The sequence below is a fragment of the Dryobates pubescens genome, chromosome 22 (assembly GCF_014839835.1).
Source record: "Dryobates pubescens isolate bDryPub1 chromosome 22, bDryPub1.pri, whole genome shotgun sequence".
Taxonomy (NCBI): Eukaryota; Metazoa; Chordata; class Aves; order Piciformes; family Picidae; genus Dryobates; species Dryobates pubescens.
The window spans coordinates 2368702-2393431 of NC_071633.1; the positions used below are offsets into that span (position 1 = coordinate 2368702).

General features: G+C 57.1%; 1 protein-coding gene across 3 annotated transcripts in view; it reads left to right on the plus strand.

Moving 5' to 3' along the window:
* Positions 1-24730, plus strand: part of TSPAN4 (tetraspanin 4) — a 393869-nt gene that overhangs the window by 125578 nt on the left and 243561 nt on the right. Inside the window, exons 1-2 of one of the 3 annotated variants that reach the window (XM_054171780.1) lie at positions 2420-2529; positions 3130-3209. In XM_054171780.1, the coding sequence (XP_054027755.1) occupies positions 3147-3209 (63 nt within the window). In that variant the 5' untranslated portion in view covers positions 2420-2529; positions 3130-3146. Of the gene's footprint in view, positions 1-2419; positions 2530-2785; positions 3210-24730 lie in introns of those variants that run through there. The other 2 variants (XM_054171779.1, XM_009904392.2) reach the window with 2 other exon arrangements.

Sequence of the window (24730 nt, forward strand, 5' to 3'; positions counted from 1 at the left end):
CTTCCTGGGGAGAGAGCTCATGCTGAGCAGGAAAGGGAGGGAAGAAGAGCAGAAGAGCGAGCTCCATTGTGACTGTGCAACCTCTCTGTTCCCACAGGTAGGGAAACTGGAAAGGGGAGAAGTGGTAAGTCACCCAAAGTTGTTGAAACAGATGGTGCAGGAGTTACTGCCCTTGAGTTTTGTGCTGAACTTCTTCCCCTCTGAAGCCTGCACCAGGTATATGCCCAGTGTATTTATAGGTTGCTGAGGAAGTTAAGGGAAATAATTAGGCTCCAGCTTTGCAGTTTGTAAATGAACAGAAATAGAGGGTGGTTTGCAAGGGCAAACTGCTCAGGCTATGTGCAAAAGCAGCTGATTTCACTTTTAGTAATTTGTTCTTTAATTAATTGGTGCCTGTGTCTGTTGATTTGTGCTGAGAGTGGCAAGATGCTTCATGCAAGAAACCCATTTTCATCTTGATTAATTCTCTGCTGGGGCAAGGCTCTTAGAAAAAAATAGTAGCCAGCCATCTTCTCGCTGAGCTCCAGGGGCTGACTGCCAAGATGGTGAGGCAGAGCCTGGGAGAGGGATGGCAGGGCCTGGGAGAGGGATGGCAGAGCCTGGGAGAGGGATGGCAGAGCCTGGCTGTCCCCTCCTACAGGTAAGGAAGATGAGGACAGGGAATTTAGGGCAAAGATGGCAAGCTGTCCTTTCCTGAGTGTTCATACTGTGAGGAACACAGGTTCAGAACTGGGTTTGTTGAGCCTTGAGAAGGCTTAGGGGAGACCTTCTCACCATGGACCCTTATTGCCATCAAGGGTGGCTACCAGGAGGATGGAGACCTCCTGTTTACAAGGAGTCCCATGGAGGAGACAAGGGGAGATGTGGACAAGGTGCTGCTGGGGACATTCCCATTGGAATCCAGAAGGCAAATTTTTCCCCCAGGAGATTGGTTAGAGATTGGAATCATCTCCCAAAGGCAGCAGTGGAGTCTCCTACACTGGGCAGTCTGCAGACTCACCTTGGCAGGGTGCTGGGCCAGCTCCTTGCGACTCCACCATCACCCAGAAAGGTTGGAGCAGATGATCCTTGGGGTTCCTTCCAGCCTGGCATTCTGTGATTCTCCCTTTCTGAATGAGTTGTGTGTGGCAGATTTTCAGCTCTTCACAGCTAGATGGTAGGGAAGATGCCATTCAGGGAGTTACCTGGTGGGAGGTGGGATACCAGAGCAGCGCTCCTGCAGAGTGAGAGTTGTGTGGGAGGGAGGGAATTGGGAAGGTGCTGGGTCTGCAGTTGCAAGGAGCAAACCTCGGGGTGAGGGAAGTGTGTGTGGCCTGTCCTGGTCTAATGGGCTGAAGTTGTACCAGGGGAGGTTTAGATTGGATATGAAGAAACAAACTTCTTTGCTGCCAGAGTGGTCAGGGGTTGGAACAGGCTGCTCAGGGGGGTGCTGGAGTCGCTGCCCCTGGAGGCATTCAAGAGGCTGTAGATGTGGTGCTTCAGTGTATATTTAGTGGTTGTGGCTATGGGTTATGGCTAGACTCAATCATCTTAGAGTCCTTTTCCAACCTTAATGATTCTATGACCCTGCTCCATGCACCCCCAGCTTGTTTCCTTCTCTGGAGGCTTTCAGGACCCATCTGGATGCATTCCTGTGTCACCTACTCTATCAGAGGAGTTGGACTCGATCTCTGGAGGTCCCTTCCAACCTCTACCGTTCTGATTCAATGATCGCTCAGGCATAGAGCTTTTTACGGCAGCTCCTTATCGCGCTTCTCCCGGGAGAGAAAGCCGGGCAGCCCCGTTAAAGCACCGCCCGGGCTGCCCTGTCAGCGCACGGCAGCTCCGGCTCCCTGCCCGTACGCCCTGCCGCAGGGGCTCCGGAGCGGCCTTGGGGGACGGCCGGCGGCCAGAGCCCCTCAGCCGGGGCTCCAATCGCCCTTCCTACCGAAACCGAGGGGGGGGCTTCGTATTGCGAAGGGAGATGTGTCTGTGGAGGGGCTGGGGAAAGAACAGGGCGAGACGGCTCCGCTTCCAGCCTGGGCGGTGCGGAGCGGAGCGGTGCGAGGGGGCTGCGGAGCAGAGCCGGGGAGGGGGTGCGGCGTTGGGCCGGGGCGGCGCGGAGCGGAGCCGGGGAGGGGGTGCGGCGTTGGGCCGGGGCGGCGCGGAGCGGAGCCGGGGAGGGGGTGCGGCGTTGGGCCGGGGCGGCGCGGAGCGGAGCCGGGGAGGGCGGTGCGGGGCTGGCGATTGGCGAGGAGCCGCGGGGGAGTGGCGGCGGCTGGCGGGGCTGGAGCTCGGCGGCTGCCCGGCCCCAGGCTCCCGCCGCACGGAGCGGGCACGGGGAGCCTGGAGCGCAGCGGGCAGCTCGGGGCAGAGCTGGGCGGCCCGGAGGAAGGGGCCGGGGGCGGCCGCCGGGCTTTAGGATAGCTCGTTCCCGCTGTGCGCCGCGGCGCTCGGCCGCCCGTGTGCGGCATGCGGAGCCGGGGGTTTAGGTGGCATTTGCGAGCCCAGCGAGGTCACACTTCCTTTTTTTAAAACCCCTCGCTTTGGGTACAGTATATCTCTCTCTCTCTTCTTTCCTTCTCTGGTAGCGGGGTGGGCCGGGAGGGACGCTTGTGAGCTCGGAGGGGATGTTTCCTTGCGCAGAAGCCTCTCCCATGTGGTGGAAGCGCTCCGCGCCCCGACAGACTCCGGCTCACCAAGTCCGCTGCCCCGCAGCACCGCAGGTGTAGCTCCTTGGCAGGATGGCAGACGAAAGAACAGCTGGTGCCGAGCAATAGGGGATTCGGAGCGCGGAGGAGGAGGAGGAGGGAAGAAGCCACCGAGCTTTCGCCCGCGCCGTTGACAGCCGCCGAGTGTCAGAGCAGCTCTTGCGACGGGGCCGAGCCGAAGGCACCATGCGCAGGTCCAGCACCGATGAGTCCACGTACCACAGGAGCCCTTCCCTGGACAGCAAGGATTACAGTTTCCCCAATGGCACTTTCCGGCGCTACAGCAGCATGTACGGTGGCCAGTTTGGGGCTGCCAGCAACTCTTTTTTTGGATTCCACACCAACCCGGGCCCTAAGGCCACCAAGGCTAAGTACACGTCCCCCAAGGGAAACAAGTACGTTGTCTTTTACCTGGATCTCTCGTTTATTTTTCTCCTAGAACTGAAGAGGTGCAGCATGGCTCACAACTGCCTGCAGTGTATCAAGTACCTAATGTTTGTCTTCAACCTTCTCTTCTGGGTGAGTACGTGGGGGAAGCTGCGGGGCAGCTGCTTTTGTGTCTGCTTGCCGAGCTGTCGGGTGAACTTGTTGCTGCGTTCCGAAACTTCGAAGCTCGAACTTGGAAGTTGAGCAAAGCGCTGCCTGCCCTTTCTGTGGCCTCATTCACTGGGGTGGACGACCTGCTGAGGGTTTCCTGGCCTTCGGCTGGGGTTTCAAACCCGTAGCAGGAGGCAGAGCGTTTGTAGAGGGCACTTGCACGGTGCCTTCGTCCCTTGGTTGCGTGTGCCTGCCTCAGAAGGTGTGCACAGCCTTGGGGACATCCCCGAGGCCATTCCTGAGTGTAAGGCTGAGCACATGCTTACATCGGTCGCCCTGCCGCGAGTGCCGCGCTCGGTACCTTGAAGCCTGTGCCGGGGATCTCCGGCTGATCAGTCGCTGCCCCAGGCAGTGGTGGGTGCCCGGCATTGCCTTTCCCTCCCAAAGACGTGGCTGGAGGGAGACCAGAGCCCTCCTGGCTTCTTCTGGGGCTGCTGCCGTGTGGCAGGAGCTTATCAAATCCCCACGAGGCAGCCCTGTGTCAGCAGGAGGCTGTGGTGGGACAGATGGGAGTGCATCTACACATCACCTGAATCCATGAGGTGGCTGCCAGCTAAAGAAGCTCCAGGGTGGTGGTGGGGGAATCAGGGTAGAAATGCTGTTTGTCCTGTACCAAAAGAGGGTAGCATGATTGCTGGGGAAGGGATTTGTAGATCAAACTCTCCCATCTGGCTTTGTATGTGGGAGCATCTCTTGTGAGGTCCTCAGGAGGTGCTTTTAAATGCCTTGCTCTTCCTGAGATTTCTAGATCAAACTCTCCCATCTGGCTTTGTATGTGGGAGCATCTCCTGTGAGGTCCTCAGGAGGTGCTTTTGAATGCCTTGTTGCTCCTGAGGGAAATAAAGGGGGTGCTGGGAGGTGACACTGCTGCTGTCCCAGCCCTTGAGGAGGGCGGGTGTTTGCAGCTGGGTGTAACCAGCTCGGTGTCACTGGCTGCCTGTGCTCTCCGGAGTTGTGGGAGGTCCGGGAGGGCTGTGGTGAGCCGGGCAGAGCCGTTCTCTGGTGCTGTACAGCTGTGTGAAGCCAGGCTTCTGCAGTGCTGGTGCAGCAGGAACACAAAGTGCAGGCAACTTCTGCTCACCTGAGTCACAGCGAGGGAGCTGGCATGTGACGAGCCAGGTCAGGCCCGCTGAAGAGGCACAGTTCTGAATCACAGGGGGGATGCTCTCAGCACACCTTAGGCAAGCTGGTGGAAGGAGTGGTGCTAAGACTGCAATCTGTCTTCCAACTCTGACTCCGGTTGCTTCTGCCTTCCCCAATATTGGCTAATACTTCTGGCAGCTTACTCCAGACCTTGCTTGCAAGGAGAAGGAGGCACTCTCTGCCTTGCTCTTCCCAGCCTCGTGCCTCTTCTGGCTGTCCCTTCTGGCTGAGATTCTAGCCCTGACAGCTAGTTGAAGGCTGTGCTGGGGAAATGCAAGAGGCTGCTGGCGTTAATAGCTCTGTTCAGGGCTGTGCATGACACTGCCACGGAGGATATTCACTGCATCCTGATTCCTTTTACAATATTCATCTTCCACTGAAGCATGTGATAAGGAGAGGAACTGCTGCAAGGGATGTGTGTGTGTATTTACAGGGGCAAGATGGCACAAGATATGAAGTCTTTGGCAGGCTTTTTCAGCAGGAAAGCCTTCTAGAGGAAAGGAGAGGGTTTTGTCTCTCCCCTGAAACTATCCAAGCTATTCTCAAATGCTTGGGGGGGAGGGGAGGGGGGAGAGAAAGCACAGAGGTCCCCCCAAAAGGGGAATAACCATATGTGAGCTGGGCTCTTCATGAAGTGAAGCAGCAGGGCAGGGGAGTGGGTGGTGTCCAACACTGCAGCACGGTTGGTTTGGTTTCCCTTTCACAGGCTACCTGCACGGCAGGAGTGATTGATGATGATCATGGCCAAATGAGGTTTGCACAGCATGTAGTTATAGTAGCTGTAGCTCTTCCCCCTTCTCACAGTGGAGGAAGTAGCTCAAGAAGAGGGGACTCTGGTTTGCAAGTCCTGGCCTGAGCTTGTCCTAGCTTCAGTGAAAGCAGGGGGGAGAGGAAGATTCCCTTTGCAGTGGTGTGAACTCCTGCAGTGTTTACAGGTGGGTTTGTTCTGCAAGTGGTTGTCTGTCAGCTCTCTGTCATGTTTCACTTTGGGAAGTGAGAGGAGAAGCCTCTCTGCCAGCAGGCAGCGTCTCTCTTTGCTCAGGGAAAGTTTTGCTGTCTCCACCTTTCCCCCTCCATCCTCCTCCGGGTAGCTGGTTAGTGACAGGCAGCAGTAAGTGGGGAGAGGAATGGGCTCTAGTCATGCTTTGACCTCCAGCTCAAAGCTGCAGCTCTCTCCGTGCACAGGGAGTTATTTCCATGCCCTGCATTAAATGAATTAAATGCCTATTAGAGGGTGGTTCTGCTTTTTAGTCCCTTCTCAGCAAAGGCTTTTGAGTTCCTTCCGAAGGAATTGTCTTCTTCCTCTTCCCATTCATCAGCCCCAGCCAGTTTTGTGCATCCCTACAGCCTGCTCCCCACTGCATTCAGCCCTCCCTCTCACACAGCCTGGCAGAGAGGCAGCCCTCAGCCCTCTGTGACTCCAGTGGGATTGGTGCTGCATTGCTGAGGACCCTTGTCTTGTAAGCCTGCCGGATTCCTCGGCAGCAGGAGCTCAGAGACCTCGCTTTGAAAGGTCCCTGCCAAGCTTGATTGGATTAGGTGCTTGCTCTGCTGCTGAAAAAGTCTTAGAAGCTGTCCTGCAGGTGTGAAAATAGAGCACATTTCTCCTCCCCTTCCTGAGAGGCAGCACAAAGCTCCTGCACAAATGTCAGAGGCTGAGGTGCCTCCTCAGGGCTGCTGCTGCTGCTGCTGCTGAATCCAGCCGCTTGCTAAGAGCAGAGCAGCAGCTACTGGAGTGGAGAAAGGAGCTGCCAGGCCTGGAATAGCTCCTTTCCCCCAGGAGGAGTCCTGCCCAGATTGCTCTGGCTGCATTTGCAGCCACTCTGGCTGAAGGGTGCTGAGGAGTGGGCTGAGCGCTGTTCGACGGCAGCGCTGGGAATTGCCCTCCGGAGCCCCTTGCCTGGAAAGGGAACTCACTGTGCCCCTGGACTCTGCATTGGTTAGGCCACACCTTGAGTCCTGGGTCCTGTTCTGGCCTGCTCAGTTTAAGAAGGACATTGAGAGACTTGAAGGTGTCCAGAGAAGGGCAACAAGGCTGGGGAGGGGTCTGGAGCACAGCCCTGTGGGGAGAGGCTGAGGGAGCTGGGGTTGCTTAGCCTGGAGAAGAGGAGACTCAGGGGTGACCTCATTGCCTTCTACAACTACCTGAAAAGGTGGTTGTAGCCAGGAAGGGGTTGGTCTCTTCTCCCAGGCACCCAGCAGCAGAACAAGAGGACACAGTCTCAAGCTGTGCCAGGGGAAGTTTAGGCTGGAGGTGAGGAGAAAGTTCTTCACTGAGCGGGTCGTTCATCACTGGAATGTGCTGCCCAGGGAGGTGGTGGAGTCCCCATCCCTGGAGGGGATTGGATGTGGCACCTGGTGCCATGGTCTAGTCATGAGGTCTGTGGTGACAGCTTGGACTGGATGATCCTCGAGGTCTCTTCCAACCTTGGTGATACTGTGAGGCTGTGAATGCTGCCAGGGGCAGAGGAGCCATCACTGGATGGCTGCACTGCCTTGGGAGCTCCCCAGGTAACTTTTGTCACCTGCCACACAATTCCTGCCTGCCTTCAGTCCTTCTTCTGGGCTTCCATTTGGCTGTTGGTTGGGTTGCTGGCCCCTCCTGCCTTGTAGATCACCTTGGGTGGGCACAAGGCAGAATGGCTTTGTTTCCTAAGGAAATGTTTGGATTTGACTGGCACACACCCAGGGGAGAAGCTTTGTCTTCCCCATTCTGCCCTCCAAACGTGCAGAGTTGCTCTCTGGGAGTCAGTAAGATGACCTATCTTCTCTCTGTGCTTGTAATCCAAGCCTCTGCTTCCTTCCTCTCTATTATTTTTAATGGTAAAAAGAAAAGTCAAAGCAGGATATATCCTGAGGGCTGAGAGAGTGCTGCAGAAAGAAAAATGCCATCCCCTTAATCCCCCTTGGTTTAATGTCAGCATTCCCACTTGCTTTGACTTCTATCTCCCAAACCTGCCTGGCTCAGGAAAGGAACTGCACAGAGCTCTCCTCCTGTTCCCAGTGGCTCTTGCTTTCCTGGAGAGGTCCTCTGCTAGGAGAAGACCCAAAGAACTGAATTCCTCTGGCTGGCTGTTCAGGGAATGTTTTAGCCAATGCAGAAATCCAGTAGAGCACAGGGCCTGCAAGATGCAGCTGGTGAGACTGAGGGACAAGATGCTCTCCAGAGGGACAGGCTGGAGAGGTGATTCTCTTTAGGGAGAATGTCAAGAAAGCAAAATGTGAGATACTGGACCTGGGTCAGGACATTACCAATCCAATGCTGGAGGTGAGGAGGTTGAGAGCAGCCCTGCAGGGAAGGACCTGGGGGTGCTGGTGGGGGAGAAGCTGGCCAGGAGGCAGCAATGGGCACTGGCAGCACAGGAGGCCAAGGGCAGCCTGGGCTGCAGCCAAAGCAGTGTGGCCAGAGATGGAGAGAGGATCCAGCCCCTCTGCTCTGGGGAGACCTCACCTGCAGGACTGGGTCCAGATACGAGGCCCCAAACACAAGAGAGACATGGACCTGATGGAGTGGGGCCAGAGGAGAGCCACAAAGATGATCAGAGGACTGCAGCACCCTGAAGGACAGACTGAAAGAGCTGGGGCTGTTCAGCCTGGAGAAGAGAAGGCTCTGGGGAGACCTTAGAGCTGCATTTCAATATCTGCAGGGGAGCTGCAGGCAGGCTGGGGAGGGACTGTTCAGAAGGGGCTGTGGGGATAGGATGAGGGGCAAGGGTCTGAAACTGGAGCAGGGCAGAGTCAGGTTGGACACCAGGAGGGAGTTCTGCCCAGGGAGGCTGGGGAGACTCTGGCACAGGCTGCCCAGGGAGGTGCTGGAGCCTCCATCCCTGGAGACATTCAGGATGAGACTCAATGTGGCTCTGGGCAGCCTGCTCTAGCTGGAGGAGTCCCTGCTTGCATGCAAGGGGGTTGGACAAGATGCCCTTGGAGGGTCTTTTCCAACCCAATGCAATCTCTGAAGCTGTTAGCAGACCAGTTGAGGAGAGGAGACAGCCAGCAAAAGAAAGGTGCCAAAGAAGTTCTCTCTCTGAAACCACCATCAGTCATCTCTGTGCATGTGTCTCCCTTCCATCACTGGCACACACTGAGGTGTGCCTGTGAAGAGCTCAGAGGAGTCAAAATGGTTTGTGAAGGCTCTCATTTTAGTGAGCAGGCTCCCAGGGACCCAGGGAGAGATTCTGTAGCCCAGAGTGTGGGGAGGTTCTGTCTGCTGGACACAGGGTGGCTGGGATGAGCAGCTGGAGCCTCCTCCTGCCTGAAGAGATGAGGCAAGGCACTTGGCTCTGTGCTGTGCCATGTAACGTTCCCAGCTGGTGCAGCCCTGAGGATGGCCTGGTTTGGCTTCTGAGACAACAAAGTGCAAGTCTGAAGTGTATCAAGGGGCTGCCAAGGGAGGGCTCAAGAAAGACACCGGAGTGTTGGAGCGGCTCTAGAGCAGGGTTGTGAGGTTTGTCAGAGGGCTGGAGCTGCTCTCATGTGCAGGAGAGCTGGAGAGGGACTGCTTGCAAAGGCATGGAGTGACAGCACCAGGGCTAATGGAAGAAGCTGGGTTTAGATTGGACATTAGGAGGAAATTTCTTCCCATGAGGCTGGGGAGATTCTGGCACAGGTTGCTAAGAGAGGCTGTGGCTGCCTCCTGCCTGGAGGTGTTGAGGGCCAGGCTGGATGAGGCCCTGAGCAAGCTGTGCTGGTGGGAGGGGTCCCTGCCCATGGCAGGGGGGTTGGAGCTAGGTGGCCTTTAAGGTCTCTTCCAATCCAAGCCATTCTGTGACTCTGCATGTGGAAGAGTGCATGTGCAGGGCAGCTGGGGGAAGGAGCAGGGGGTCCTGGCAATGCACCATGGGGCATGGGGTGGTCTGTGGGTGTTGCTGGCCGAATTTGCTCAGGGAGGGAAGGCAGAGGGCTGTCCCCTCACGTCTTTGCACCTCACTGGGAAGCCATCTGACATGAGGAGCTGGAGGAGAGCTGTTCACTGAGCTTGCTCCCCAAGCTGGGGGGATTTTGAGAGCTGCTTTTGTTGAATGGGATTCCTTGGCCTTCATCTGCATCCTCCATCAGTCAGCTGAATGAGATTGATGGCTAAAGCAGCCAGAGCCTCTACAAACTCTTCATGGGTGAGGGCAGCAATCATTTCCTAGTTCCACTTGGCTGCAGTCTTAAGTTGAGGGAAGAATAATGACCAGTGGAGCAGGAAACCCTTTTAAAAGCAGGGCCAGCATCTGATCATCATTATTTGTGCACCTTCTCCTCTGGTGGGCAGGGGCTGCCACTCATGCCAGGGAGCTGAGCCTGGCAGCTGCAGCTCCTGCTCCACTGCAGGGAAGGCAGCTGCACCTCAACCAGCTGGGTGCTGCTCTGAGGAGACAGTTAGAGAGCAGGGAGGTTGTGTGTTCTCATGTGGAACAGGTGGGTAAGCTGTGGCAGGCAAGACACTGATTAAAGAGCAACCAAAACTTTGCTTCTGTGTGGTCAGGGCTTGGCAGAGGCTGCCCAGGGTGGTGGTGGAGTCCCCATCCCTGGAGGTGTTGAAGAAAGGTGTGGCCATGGCACCTGGGGACATGGTTTAGTGGCCATGGTGGGGGTGGGTTGAAGGCTGGAGTGGATGATCTTAGAGGCCTTTTCCAACCCAAACAAGTCCATGATTCTGTAGTTAAAAGCTGGGAGATCTGCCCCAGGAGCTGATTTTCTCCAAGTGCCTCCAAGGCTCTAGTTCTCCTTTGTTCCTTACCTCCTCCAGGAGCTCCTCAGTCTGACTGGTGTCTTGTCTCAGACTTGGTGAGGGCTCTCTGGGAATGGATTGTTAAACAGCATTGCTTTTATAGAAGGGAGAGTCATTTGGGATGGGAATTAGGCTGAGGTTGACCACAACAAGTCCAAGTGCTGCACATTAGCCACAACAACCCCAGGCAGTGCTGCAGGCTGGGGGCAGAGTGGCTGAGAGCAGCCAGGCAGAGAGGGACCTGGGGGTGCTGATTGACAGCTGCCTGAACAGGAGCCAGCAGTGTGCCCAGGTGGCCAAGAAGGCCAAGGGCATCCTGGCCTGCATCAGGAAGAGTGTGGCCAGCAGGAGCAGGGAGGTCATTGTGCCCTGTGCTCAGCACTGCTTAGGCCACACCTTGAGTCCTGTGTCCAGTTCTGGGCTCCTCAGGTGAGGAAAGAGGTTGACTTGCTGGAAGGTGTCCAGAGAAGGGCAACAAAGCTGGGGAGGGGTCTGGAGCACAGCCCTGTGAGGAGAGGCTGAGGGAGCTGGGGTTGCTTAGCCTGGAGAAGAGGAGGCTCAGGGGTGACCTTATTGCTGTCTACAACTCCCTGAAGGGAGGTTATAGACAGGCAGAGGTTGGTCTCTTCTCCCAGGCAGCCAGCACCAGAACAAGAGGACACAGTCTCAGGCTGCACCAGGGGAGGTTTGGGCTGGACGTTAGGAAGAAGTTCTACACAGAGAGAGAGATTGGCCATGGGAATGTGCTGCCCAGGGAGGTGGTGGAGTCCAGGGAGGTGTTTAGGAGGAGACTTGATAGGGTGCTTGGTGCCATGGGCTAGTTGTTTAGGTGGTGTTGGATGATAGGTTGGACTTGATGATCTTGAAGGTCTCTTCCAGCCTGGTTTATTCTATTCTAAGTGCAGGGTTCTGCAGCTGGGTGGAGACAACCCCAGGCACAAATGCAGGCTGGGCAGGGACTGGCTGGAAAGCAGCCCTGAGGAGAGAGCCTTGGGGGTGCTGGGGGAGGAGAAGCTCAGCAGGAGCTCTCAGTGTGCACTTGCAGCCCGGAAAGCCAAGCAGAGCCTGGGCTGCAGCAAGAGAAGTGTGGCCAGCAGGGCCAGGGAGGGGATTCTGCCCCTCTGCTCAGCTCTGGGGAGACCCCACCTGCAGTACTGCCTCCAGCTCTGGAGCCCCTATTGCAAGAGGGATCTGGAGGGGCTGGAAGGTGTCCAGAGCAGGGCTAGGAGGATGAGCAGAGGGCTGGAGCACCTCTGCTGTGAGGACAGACTGAAGGAGTTGGGGCTGTTCAGTCTGGAGAAGAGAAGGCTCCCAGGGGACCTCATTGTGGCCTTCCAGGATCTGCAGGGGGCTCCAAGCAGGCTGGGGAGGGACTGCTCAGGATCTCAGGCAGGGATAGGACTAGGGGGGATGGAATGAAGCTGGAGGTGGGGAGATTGAGGCTGGAGGGGAGGAGGAAGTTCTTCCCCATGAGAGTGGTGAAGCCCTGGGATGGGTTGTGCAGGGAGGTGGTTGGGGCCCTGTCCCTGGAGGTGTTGAAGCCCAGGCTGGCTGAGGCTCTGGCCAGGCTGATCTAGTGTGAGGTGTCCCTGCCCATGGCAGGGGGGTTGGAACTGGCTGAGCCTTGTGGTCCCTTCCAACCCTGACTGATTCCATGATTTGTGGCCATGAGTGTTGTCAGGGGCTAAGCACCTTGCCTTGGAAGTGTTGCTGCCTGTGTACCTTACTCAGACCTCCAGCACAGAAGGCTGAGGAAAGCCCTCGGTGGGCAAACCCCCAGGCTGTGCTGTGCTCCAGAAACTCTTGGAAGCAGTGAGTGAAATGCTGCAAGCATTCATAGCTGCATGGAATGGTTTGGTTTGGTTTGGTTTGGTTTGGAAAGGACCTCAAAGCTCAGCCAGCTCCAAGCCCCTGCCATGGGCAGGGACACCTCCCACCAGCACAGGCTGCTCAGGGCCTCATCCAGCCTGGCCTTCAGCACCTCCAGGCAGGAGGCAGCCACAGCCTCCCTGGGCAGCCTGTGCCAGAGTCTCCCCAGCCTCACTCTCAACCATTTCTTCCTCCTCTCCACTCTCAATCTCCTCTCTCCCAGCTCAAAGCCATTGTTCCTCATCCTGGCACTCCCAGCCCTTGGCCAGAGTCCCTCCCCAGCTCTCCTGGAGCCCTTCAGGCACTGCAAGGCTGCTCTGAGGTCTCCCTGGAGCCTTCTCCAGGCTGCACAGCCCCAGCTCTCCCAGCCTGGCCCCACAGGCCAAACCTCTGAGCATCTTTGTGGCCTCCTCTGGACCTGCTCCAGCAGTTCCATTCCTTCTCGTGCTGGGGGCCCCAGAGCTGGAGGCAGTGCTGCAGGTGGGGGCTGAGCAGAGCAGAGGGGGAGAACTTGCTAGGGAAGGAAGAATGAACCAAGCCTTTGGCAAGAGAAGAGAAAGGCTAATTCTGAACTGAACAAGCAGGGTGTAGCTGCAGAGACAAAACCAAAGCCAGCCCAACACTGTGTGCAGCACTGCACCTGTGAGCAACCTGCCAGCTAGCCAGGGAAAGGGTTCAACTGGATGGGTGTTTGGGGAGCCTCCATAGGGGAGGCTCTCCAGCCCTCAGATCACCTTCATGGTGTCCTCTGGACTCTCTCCATCAGCTCCATGTGCTTCTTGTTTCTGGGAGCCCCAGAACTTGGCTTGGAGATGTTTTTGAGGCTAGCCAGTGCTGCTGGCACCTGGTTTCTCATCATGGGGGGCTAAGATGAACCTGGGACAGAACACACTGGCACCTCCCAGCTTGCTCTGCACCTTGGGAGATCTTTCCCACCCACCCTCGAGCCTTTGCTTTGGAATGTCAACCTTTTGGCCAGGAGCTTGTTTGCAGCTCTCCCCACACAGCCTAAGATCCCAGGGCATCTGCCTGCACTCCTGCTTCCACCATGAGAGCTTTTAATGCTCCTGTGTGACTTATTTATTTAGAGCATAGCTTCTGGCCAAGGCAGCAAATCTCTCCCAGGGACTGTATGAACAATATACAGCACCTGGATCAAGAGATAAAGGCACTGCTCTGTGCTGTTTCCAGTGTCAAGTGGGCCCTGCTGAAGGGCAGGGTTTGGGTGGAATGGCTTCTGCATGCTTGGGCACTGAGTTGTAGTTCTTAGTGGTGTCCTGTAAGTGTTTCTCCAGCCTCCCAAGATGCAAGAGGAGTGAATGAAGGTGCAATTGCAGGCTGCAGTTAGAGTGGCAGGCTGCAAGGCAGCTTGGCTCTGGCTGCAGCAGAGAAACCAGCCCCCTCCCAGCCTGCTGCCAGTGGGAGTGCAGCCCCAGGCTGTGCATCTCACCCCAGCCAGCTGAGGCTTGCTCTACAGGTGCCCTGCATTTGAGGTGGTGGCTTGGGTGACACAGAAGGTTCCTGTCTCTGTCAGGGACATGAGCAGTGGCATAGAGCTTGCTGGTGCAGCTAAGCTGTGTGGTGCTGTGGACTCACCTGAGGGCATCAGAAGGATCTCAGCAGGCTTGAGAAGTGAGGCAGTGCCAACTGCATGAGCTACAGCAAGTCAAAGTGCAAGCTCCTGCAGCCCAGGCACAAATCCAAGCTGGGGGCAGAGTATGTTGGGAGCAGCCCTGAAGAAAGAGTCTTTGGGGGTGCTGGGTGCTGAGCAGCTCCCCAGGAGCCAGCAGTGCCCTCCTGCCATCTGGGTTCAGGCATTGCTTAGCTCTCATTCTTTAGCATTAAAGCTCTAAGTTCTCTCCTTGTTTCATGATGAAGAGGCTCTGCTGAGACCCCATCTCGAGTCAAGTGTCCAGTTGTGGGGTCCCTCCTGCAGCCCTCAGGCAGCTGGCTGCTGGGCTGCAGCCACAGCAGGGTGGGCAGCAGGGCAGCAGAGGGGATTCTGCCCCTGGGCTCTGCTCTGCTCAGACCTCACCTCCAATCCTGCCTCCAGCTCTGCTGTCCCCAGCAGCAGGAGGACTCAGAGCTGCTGGAGGGAGCCCAGAGGAGGCCACAAAGATGCTGCCAGGGCTGGAGCAGCTCTGCTGGGAGCACAGGCTGAGGGAGCTGGGGCTGTGCAGCCTGCAGAGGAGAAGGCTCCAGGGGGACCTCAGAGCTGTCTGCCAGGAGCTGAAGGGATCCTGCAGGGAGGCTGCAGAGAGACTTTGGCTGAGGGGGTCTGGAGCCAGGCCCAGGGGGAATGGTTTGGAGCTGAGGCAGAGCAGGGTTAGAGTGGAGCTGAGGAAGAAGTTGTTGAGTGTGAGGCTGGGGAGACTCTGGCACAGGCTGCCCAGGGAGGCTGTGGCTGCCTCCTGCCTGGGGGTGCTGAAGGCCAGGCTGGATGAGGCCCTGAGCAGCTGAGTGTGGTTGAGAGGTGTCCCTGCCCATGGCAGGAGTTTGGAGCAGATGCTCTCTGAGGTCCCTTCCAACCTGAGCCATTCTGTGTGCAAGGAGGAAGGCCCCCAGTGCTGTGCCTGTGAGGGATTCTATCCACAGAGCTTTCAGGCCTTTGGGGGGGTTGTTTTGTTGGGGGGTTGTGAGTCATTCTTTCTTCCTTGCATTTCCTCATCACCCATAGAGCCCTTTTTGTTCTTTCCACCATCACTTTCTTTGCTCTCAAGTGCTTTCAGATCAGTGCAGCAGCAGCTATTGCTCCCCTGGAGTCCCTCTGAGCTTTGGAGGTGGCTTGAAATCCAGCTTGAGCCACGCTGGCTTACTGTTTATTATGACTTTGTCTGCTCCTGTTTCTGCTCTGCACACCATGCTGTGCTTGATCCTCTGCTCTTCTCACAGGCATCTTTGTGTTTCCCCCCCCAGTCCACGTTGTGCAGGAGAATCCTGGTGGCTAAAGCTTCCCCTTGCCCTCCAGCTGTCTGTTGTAAACTCCTTTGTGAGGACCCACCCAGTGTGATGCCTGCAGATGCTGTTCCTGGTGGTCCTGAGGTCATAAATGAGGTAGCAGAGGTGGCTGTAGGTGTTACACCTGTCCATTGTGCACACCATCTCTGCTGGCTCTTACCTCAGGCCTTTCCATGTCCCCTTTAAGATCACTGAGTCCAACCTTCAATCCAGCACCACCATGGCCACCAAACCCTGGCCCCAGGTGCCATGGGCACAGGGTTCTGGAACACCTCCAGGCAGGGGGACTCCACCACCTCCCTGGGCAGCCTCTGCCAGGCCCTGACCACTCCTGCACCAAAGACATTTTTCCTCCTCTCCAACCTAAGCCTCCCCTGGCACAATTTCAGGCCAGTTCCTATCACCTCAGACTAGGGAGCAGAGCCCAACTCCCAGCTCACTGCAGCCTCCTCTCAGGGAGCTGTGGAGAGCAATGAGGTCTCCCTCAGCCTCCTCTGCTCCAGGCTCAACTCCCCCAGCTCCCTCAGCTGCTCCTCCCCAGCCCTGCTCTCCAGACCCTTCCCCAGCTTTGTTTCGCTTCTCTATACCTGCTCCAGCCCTCAATGTCCCTCTTGGAGTGAAGAGCTCAAACCTGAACATCTTCCTTGTCTTTCAACAACAACTGCTGCTGTGTCACTGTGTCACAGTATCACCAGGGTTGGAAGAGACCTCAAAGCTCATCCAGTCCAAGCTGTCACCACAGACCTCATGACCAGACCATGGCACCAAGTGCCACATCCAATCCCCTCTTGAACACCTCCAGGGATGGGGACTCCACCACCTCCCTGGGCAGCACATCCCAATGGCTAACAACTCTCTCTGGGAAGAACTTTCTCCTCACTTCCAGCCTAAACCTCCCCTGGCACAGCTTGAGACTGTGTCCTCTTGTTCTGGTGCTGGGTGCCTGGGAGAAGAGCCCAACCCCCACCTGGCTCCAACCTCCCTTCAGGGAGTTGGAGAGAGCAATGAGGTCTCCCCTGAGCCTCCTCTTCTCCAGGCTAAGCAACCCCAGCTCCCTCAGCCTCTCCTCACAGGGCTGTGCTCCAGACCCCTCCCCAGCCTTGTTGCCCTTCTCTGGACACCTTCCAGCAGCTCAACCTCCTTCCTAACCTGAGGAGCCCAGAACTGGACACAGGACTCAAGGTGTGCCCTGAGCAGTGATGAGCACAGGGCACAATGACCTCCCTGCTCCTGCTGGCCACACTGTTCCTGATGCAGGCCAGGATGTCCTTGGCCTTCTTGGCCCCCTGGGCACACTGCTGGCTCATGTTCAGGCAGCTGTCACCCAGCACCCCCAGGTCCCTCTCTGTTTGGCAGCTCTCAGCCACTCTGCCCCCAGCCTGTAGCTCTGCCTGGGGTTGCTGTGGCCAAAGTGCAGCCCCTGGCACTTGGACTTGTTGAATGCCATCCTGTTGGCCTCTGCCCATCTGTCCAGAGGGTCGAGGTCCCTCTGCAGAGCCCTTCTGGCCTCTAACTGACCAACATCTGCCCCCAGCTTGGTGTCAGCTGCAATCTTACTGATGACTGTCTCAATCCCCTCATCTCCTCCTTTCCTCTGCCACCTGGACACTGCTCTTTCATCTGGGGTTATTCATGGCCATTCCATTCCCTCTGGCTGCCACCCCTCTCCAAAGGGAGCCTCAGTGCTGTCCCAGCCCCCAGCAGGCTGCTCCTGGTGAACCTTGCTGGCTGCCCTGCCCTGCCCTTGGCTACCTGCACCTTGGTACTCCGCCGTTGTCAGCAGGGTTCAGCCAGGGCTGCAGCCCAAATCGTTTGCTTGTGCCTGGCTAAATCTCTTCCCTGATCCCCTTGTGGCAGTCTGGGCAGCAGCTGAGGTGACACATTTGATACTGTTTTCTTCTGGAGCTCTGGATGTGAATGGACTTCTGCTGCCACTTGCAATCTGTTCCAAGCTCCCCCCACCTTGAAGGCTGAAGTTTTTATCACAGTCACATCTGCTCTGTGCCTGGGACATCCATCCCCAGCACTTGCCTGGTGTGGAATGACTCTGCAAACTAAAGAACCCAGGAATGGCCCAGCTCAGCCAGGCTGCCAGCGCCCAGCACAGCGTGGGGGGATGCTGAGATGCTGGAAGGTGTCCAGAGAAGGGCACCAAGGCTGGGGAGGGGTCTGGAGCACAGCCCTGGGAGGAGAGGCTGAGGGAGCTGGGGTTGCTTAGCCTGCAGAAGAGGAGGCTCAGGGGAGACCTTCTTGCTCTCTGCAACTCCCTGCAGGGAGGTTGCAGCCAGGTGGGGGTTGGGCTCTTAGAATAGAATAGAATAAACCAGGTTGGAAGAGACCTTCAAGATCATCAAGTCCAACCCCTCAACCAATCCAACACCACCTAAACAACTAACCCATGGCACCAAGCACCCTATCAAGTCTCCTCCTGAACACCTCCAGGGATGGGGACTCCACCACCTCCCTGGGCAGCACATTCCCATGGCCAATCTCTCTCTCTGTGTAGAACTTCCTCCTAACCTCCAGCCTATCTTCTCCCAGGCACCCAGCACCAGAACAAGGGGACACAGTCTCAAGCTGTGCCAGGGGGAGGTTTAGGCTGGATGTTAGGAAGAAGTTCTTCCCAGACAGATTGGCCTTTGAGATGTGCTGCCCAGGGAGGTGGTGGGGTCAGTGTCCCTGGAGGTCATAGCAGCAATAAGGTTGGAAGAGACCTCAAAGATCACCAAGTCCAAGCTGTCACCCAACACCTCCTGACTGCTAAACCATGGCACCAAGTACCACATCCAATCCCCTCTTGAACACCTCCAGGGATGGGGACTCCACCACCTCCCTGGGCAGCACATCCCAATGGCTAACAACTCTGGGAAGAACTTTCTCCTCACCTCCAGCCTAAACCTCCCCTGGCACAGCTGGAGACTGTGCCCTCTAAGAAGGTGTTTAGGAAGAGCCTGGCTGAGGCACTCAGTGCCATGGTTTAGATGACCAGATGGTGTTGGGTGATTGGTTGGACTGGATGACCTTGGAGGTCTCTTCCAACCTGCTTGATTCTGTGACTCTGTGCTGTTGAGGTGCTGGAGAGTGTCCAAAGAAGGGCAAGCAGCCTGGTGGAGAGCCTTGAACTCAAGTCTTGTGAGAAGCAGCTGAGGCAGCTGGAGCTGTTCAGCCTTCAGAAGAGGAGGGTGAGGGGAGACCCTTCTTGCCCTTTACAACTCCCATGCAAGGAAGCCCCCTCCCTGGAGGTGTTCAAAGCCAGGCTGGATGAGCCCTTGGGCAACCTGGACTAGTGGAAGGTGTCCCTGCCTGTGGCAAGGGGGTTGGAACAGGATCATCTTTAAGGTCCCCTCCAGCTGAACCCATTCTACATATCTATGAGGAGGAGAAAGGAAATGAAAGCTGAAGCCCTGAGGAGTGTGCTGCTGTGTACTGTGTGGTGCACAGAGGAGCAGAGGGCTGGAGCTGCTCTGCTATGAGGACAGCCTGAGAGAGTTGGGGTTGTGCAGGCTGGAGAGGAGAAGGCTCCCAGGAGACCTTCTGGTGGCCTTCCAGGAGCTGCAGGGGGCTGCAAGCAAGCTGGGGAGGGACTTTGGAGGGGGTCAGGGAGGGATAGGGGTCTGGGAATCAGGCCTGGGACAGGGAGTCAGCAATGGGCACTGGCAGCCCAGAAGGCCAAGGGCAGCTGAGCTGCCCTTGGCCTTCTGGGCTGCCAGTGCCCATTGCCAGAGGTGGAGGGAGAGGATCCTGCCCCTCTGCTCTGGGGTGTCAGGGAGGGACAGGACTGGGGGGGATGGAGCAGAACCAGAAGTGGGGAGATTGAGATTGGCTGTGAGGAAGAAGTTGTTGCCCAGGAGGGTGGTGAGAGCCTGGCACAGGTTGCCCAGGGAGGTGCTGGAAGCCTCCTGCCTGGAGGTGTTTGCAGCCAGGCTGGAGGTGGCTGTGAGCAACCTGCTGTGGTGTGAGGTGTCCCTGCCCATGGCAGGGGGCTTGGGACTGGCTGAGCCTTGAGGTCCCTGCCAGCCCTGGCAGCTCTGTGCCTCTGTGTGCAACATTTGCCCTTGCCCTCTGTGCCCTGGCCAAGCAGCTGCACATCTGCTCCATCCAGCTGGTGGGATCTGAGCCAGCCCCTGCTGCTTCAGTCCCTCTTGATCCCCTCAATACCTGCTCCTGGATCCTTTCCCTTGCCTTGCAGCTTACCACTTAATCCTCTTTGCCCAGCAGCTCCTTTTGCCCTAGCTGGCCACGCTCTGTTGAGCTTGGGTTTCATTCCAGCCACATGTTGAGGTTTAGGGTTGGGTTGTTTCTCCCCCCCCCACCACTTTCTTTCCTGTCTGTAAAAGCAAAACTACTTTGTGGCCAGCAGGGTCAGTGAGCTGGGGACCCTGTGGGACTTGCTCAGCCTTGGCACATGCTTTGCTGTCTGCTGGTGGAACAAAAGCCCCTGGGATGCAGGGTTGCAGGGTTCTGGGCTTCAGCCCCCATGAGGGCAGCTTCTTCTCCTCACAGGTACCAGCAGCTGTTGTGCCCTGCCTCACCTGCAGCTGAGGAGGGGTGGCACATCTTCCACTGAAGTGCCCAACAGCTCCATTGCCCCCCAAACACCCATCCAGTTGAACCCTTTCCCTGGCTAGCTGGCAGGTTGCTCACAGGTGCAGTGCTGCACACAGTGTTGGGCTGGCTTTGGTTTTGTCTCTGCAGCTACACCCTGCTTGTTCAGTTCAGAATTAGCCTTTCTCTTCTCTTCTCTTGCCAAAGGCTTGGTTCATTCTTCCTTCCCTAGCAAGTTCTCCCCCTCTGCTCTGCTCAGCCCCCACCTGCAGCACTGCCTCCAGCTCTGGGGCCCCCAGCACGAGAAAGGAATGGAACTGCTGGAGCAGGTCCAGAGGAGGCCACAAAGATGCTCAGAGGTTTGGCCTGTGGGGCCAGGCTGGGAGAGCTGGGGCTGTGCAGCCTGGAGAAGGCTCCAGGGAGACCTCAGAGCAGCCTTGCAGTGCCTGAAGGGCTCCAGGAGAGCTGGGGAGGGACTCTGGCCAAGGGCTGGGAGTGCCAGGCTGAGGGACAATGGCTTTGAGCTGGGAGAGAGGAGATTGAGAGTGGAGAGGAGGAAGAAATGGTTGAGAGTGAGGCTGGGGAGACTCTGGCACAGGCTGCCCAGGGAGGCTGTGGCTGCCTCCTGCCTGGAGGTGTTCAGGACCAGGCTGGATGAGGCCCTGAGCAGCCTGTGCTGGTGGGAGGTGTCCCTGCCCATGGCAGGGGGGTTGGGACTGGATGATCCTCAAGGTCCCTTCCAACCCAACCCACTCCCTGATTGTATGAATCTCCACAGCCTTGGAAGAGGTTACCACAACTCTTCTGTGGCAACTGAGTGCTGCTGCTGCTGCCTTTGTCCTGAGCTGGACAGCAGTGAGGAGCTGTGGGAGAGGCTGGCTGGGTGCTCAGCCCCAGCCTGGTGTGTTTTGCTGCAGGGTTTCATTCTGCAGGCATGTGTGTGAGTGTGAGGGAGCTGTGGCTTTGTGAGTGGGTGTTGTGAGTAGCAATGTTGGCTCCAGGCTCCTGTTCCACTCAGAGCTGGGAATAACAAGTGACAGCTGTGGGGCTCACAGAGCTGTTGGCTTTGGAACTGAGAATGAGGACCCAAGGTGCACAGACTGGGCAGGCCTGCTGTGTTCTGGGGGGGAAATACACATCCAGGGATGGGAATCTTGAGCTAAATAGTGCAGCACAAGAGCCAGGAGTGGCAGGGGACACTGTGATGGCAGAGGGGACACAGTATAAAGCCTCACCAGGATCCACAGATCATGGAGTAGGCTCAGCAGACATTGCCAGTGGTGAGTGTGGTGCTTAGCATGGGTAAGTGTAGTGTCCCTCTCCTGGGGAGCAATAACTCCTGCAGCAGGACAGGTGAGGGAGGACCTGCTGGGGAGCAGCTCCACAGAGAAGGACCTGGGAGTGCTGGTGGACAAGCTCCCCATGAGCCAGCAAGGTGCCCTTGTGCCCAGGGTCAGTGGTGTCCTGGGCTGCATGGAGTGTGGCCAGCAGGGCAAGGGAGCTTCTGTTCCCTCTCTGCTCTGCCCTTGTGAGGCCACACTTGCAGTTTGGGATCCAGTTCTGAGCTCCACAGTTGAAGAGGGCCAGGGAGAGAGCCCAGGGGAGGCTGCAAAGCTGCTGAGGGGCCTGGAGCAGCTCTGGGAGCAGCAAAGGCTGAGAGCCCTGGGGCTGAGAGCCTGCAGAAGAGCAGCCCCAGAGGGCAGCTGAGCAATGCTCAGCAAGAGCTAAAGGAGCTGTGGGGGGCAAGAGGCTGGGGCCAGGCTCTGCTCAGGGGTGCCCAGGGACAGACCAAGGGACAGCAAGGGGCACAGAGTGGCAGCCAGGAGGTTGGAGCTGAGCAGGAGGAGAAAGTGGTTTGGTGTGAGGCTGCTGGAGGCCTGGAGCAGGCTGCCCAGAGAGGTTGTGGAGTCTGCTGGGGTGGAGAGCTTCCAACCCCCCCTGGGCACTGTGCTGCTGGGCAAGCTGCTGGGGGTGCCCTGCTGGGGCAGGGGTTGGACTGGGTGAGCTCCAGAGGTCCCTTCCAACCCCCCCTGGGCATTGTGCTGCTGGGCAAGCTGCTGGGGGTGCCCTGCTGGGGCAGGGGGCTGGGCTGGGTGAGCTCCAGGGGTCCCTTCCAACCCCCCCTGGGCATTGTGCTGCTGGGCAAGCTGCTGGGGGTGCCCTGCTGGGGCAGGGGCTGGACTGGGTGACCCCCAGAGCTCCCTTCCAGCCCCTCCATGCTGGGATTGTGTGGGTTTTAACAGGTTGCTTGTTAGGAGAGGGATGCACACAGCAGGCTGTTTGCTTCCTGGGGGATTAGCTTTGCAACTCTGCCTGATAAAATGAGGATTATCTGAAAGATTACTGGGGGGGAGTCTCCAAAGATCTGAAACAAACCATTCCCTCCTCCTAGCCAATGAAAAGCCATACCTGAGACCTGGAAATAAAGACTTAATGTCCTCAGAAAGCTCACTTGAGCAATCCCATCAATGAGAAACCCTTGTTGCTGTGTGGGTGCTGTACAATCAATACCCTGAGCTGAGCTGAGCCCCTGCCACAGGCAGCATCCAGCCTTGGCCTGTGCTGCTGGGGCTGCTGCTCCTCTCCCTCGTGCAGAGGCAGCTGGCTTGTGTTTGGTAGCTGCTCTTAGGTGGGAAAGTGTCCTGAGACTGCTTCTGGAACTGTTGAAGGGGGAGAGCCTGAAAAAGCAGTGCAGGAACTATTTCAGCCTGGCTTTGCAGGGCTGTCTTCGTGGGCTTTGCTGCTTCCAGCTGAGGAGGGGGCTCTGGAAAGTGCCTTCTGTAGAGAATCACAGAATGGATTGGGCTGGAAAGGGCCTTAAAGATCCTCTAGTTACAGCCCCCCTGCCATGAGCAGGAACACCTCCTGCTGGAGCAGCTCACTCATGGCCCCATCCAACCTGCCTCCCAGCACTGCCAGGCTTGGAGCCTCCACTGCTTCCCTGGGGCATCTGTGCCAGTGCCTCACCACCCTCATGGGGAAGAACTTCCTCCTCATGTCCAACCTCAATCTAGGTTCTTCCCATTAACAACTCTTCCCTCTCATCCTGTCACTCCATGGCTTTGTACAGAGTCCCTCCCCACCTCTCCTTTAGGCCTTAGCAGTATCACAGAATCACCAAGGTTGGAAGAGACCTCAAAGCTCATCAAGTCCAACCTATCACCCAACACCTCATGACCAGACCATGGCTCCAAGTGCCACATCCAATCCCCTCCTGAACACCTCCAGGGATGGGGACTCCACCACCTCCCTGGGCAGCACATCCCAGTGGCTAACAACTCTCTCTGGGAAGAACTTTCTCCTCACCTCCAGCCTAAACCTCCCCTGGCACAGCTGGAGACTGTGCCCTCTAAGAAGGTGTTTAGGAAGAGCCTGGCTGAGGCACTCAGTGCCATGGTTTAGTTGACCAGATGGTGTTGGGTGATTGGTTGGACTGGATGACCTTGGAGGTCTCTTCCAACCTGCTTGATTCTGTGACTCTGTGCTGTTGAGGTGCTGGAGAGTGTCCAAAGAAGGGCAAGCAGGCTGGTGGAGAGCCTTGAAGTCAAGTCTTGTGAGAAGCAGCTGAGGCAGCTGGAGCTGTTCAGCCTTCAGAAGAGGAGGGTGAGGGGCCCCTGCCTGTTCTTTGGTAGCTGAATCACATAGACCCATAGAATCAATAAGGTTGGAAAAGACCTCAGAGATCATCAAGTCCAAGCTGTCACCCAGCACCTCCTGACAGCTCAACCATGGCTCCAAGTGCCACATCCAAGCCCCTCTTGAACACCTCCAGGGATGGGGACTCCACCACCTCCCTGGGCAGCACATTCCCATGGCCAATCTCTCTTTCTGGGAACAACTTCTTCCTAACATCCAGCCTGAACGTCCCCTGGCACAGCCTGAGACTGTGTCCTCTTGTTCTGGTGCTGGGTGCCTGGGAGAAGAGCCCAACCCCCACCTGGCTCCAACCTCCCTTCAGGGAGTTGCAGAGAGCAATGAGGTCTCCCCTGAGCCTCCTCTTCTGCAGGCTAAGCAACCCCAGCTCCCTCAGCCTCTCCTCACAGGGCTGTGCTCCAGACCCCTCCCCAGCCTTGTTGCCCTTCTCTGGACACCTTCAAGTCTCTCAATGTCCTTCTTAACCTGAGGAGCCCAGAACTGGACACAGGACTCAAGGTGTGGCCTGAGCAGTGCTGAGCACAGGGCACAATGACCTCCCTGCTCCTGCTGGCCACACTGCTCCTGATGCAGGCCAGGATGCCATTGGCCTTGGGCACCCTGCTGGCTCCTGTTCAGCTGCTGTCAACCACTACCCCCAGGTCCATTCTCTGCCTGGCTGCTCTCAGCACTGGCCACAGGACTCAAGGTGTGGCCTAAGCAGTGCTGGGGAGGTTTCAGGGTGGTGCCAACTTGGAGCCTGGGGTGTTTGAACTGATAGGACTCAAATATATGCATGTCCTGCTGAATTTTCCTCACAGCTGAACAGGGGAGGAACAATTTCTTTGCTGCTGGAGTGGTCAGGGGTCAGAACAGGCTGCCCAGGGAGGTGGCATTGATCTCTACAGCTCCCTGCAAGGAGCTTACAGCCAGGTGGGGTTGGGCTCTGCTCCCTAGGCTCAGGGGTAAGAGAGGAGCTGGCCTGAAATTGTGCCAGGGGAGGCTTAGCTTGGAGAGGAGGAAACATTTCTTTGCTGCAAGAGTGGTCAGGGCTTGGCAGAGGCTGCCCAGGGAGGTGGTGGAGTCCCCATGGCTGGAGGGGTTCCTGACATGTATGGCCATGGCACTTGGGGCTGTGCTCCCGTGGCCGTGGTGGGGCTGGGTTGCTGCTCTGTGATCTTGGAGAGCTTTTCCAGCCCAAACAGTTCCCTGATTCCCTGACTCTCTCAGGGCCTCACAAGTTTCATTCCAAGTGTCTCTCACCAGCCTTTCAGTCAGGTCCAACTGCTCCCACACTGTGTATCACAGCATCACAGTGCCACCAAGGTTGGAAGAGACCTCAAAGCTCATCAAGCCCAAGCTGTCACCACACACCTTATGACTAAACCATGGCACCAAGTGCCACATCCAATCCCCTCTTGAACAACAGCTTTTGGCCCCCAGCAGGATGGAGGAGCTTTGCAAGGCATCTGTGCCAGGCACCTGGGGAAGCAGGGCCTCACCTCTCCCCCTCCACACTCCTGCCAGTCTCTTAGCAAAGGTCAGGGCTGACAGGAGCCTTGCCCGTGTCAGTGTG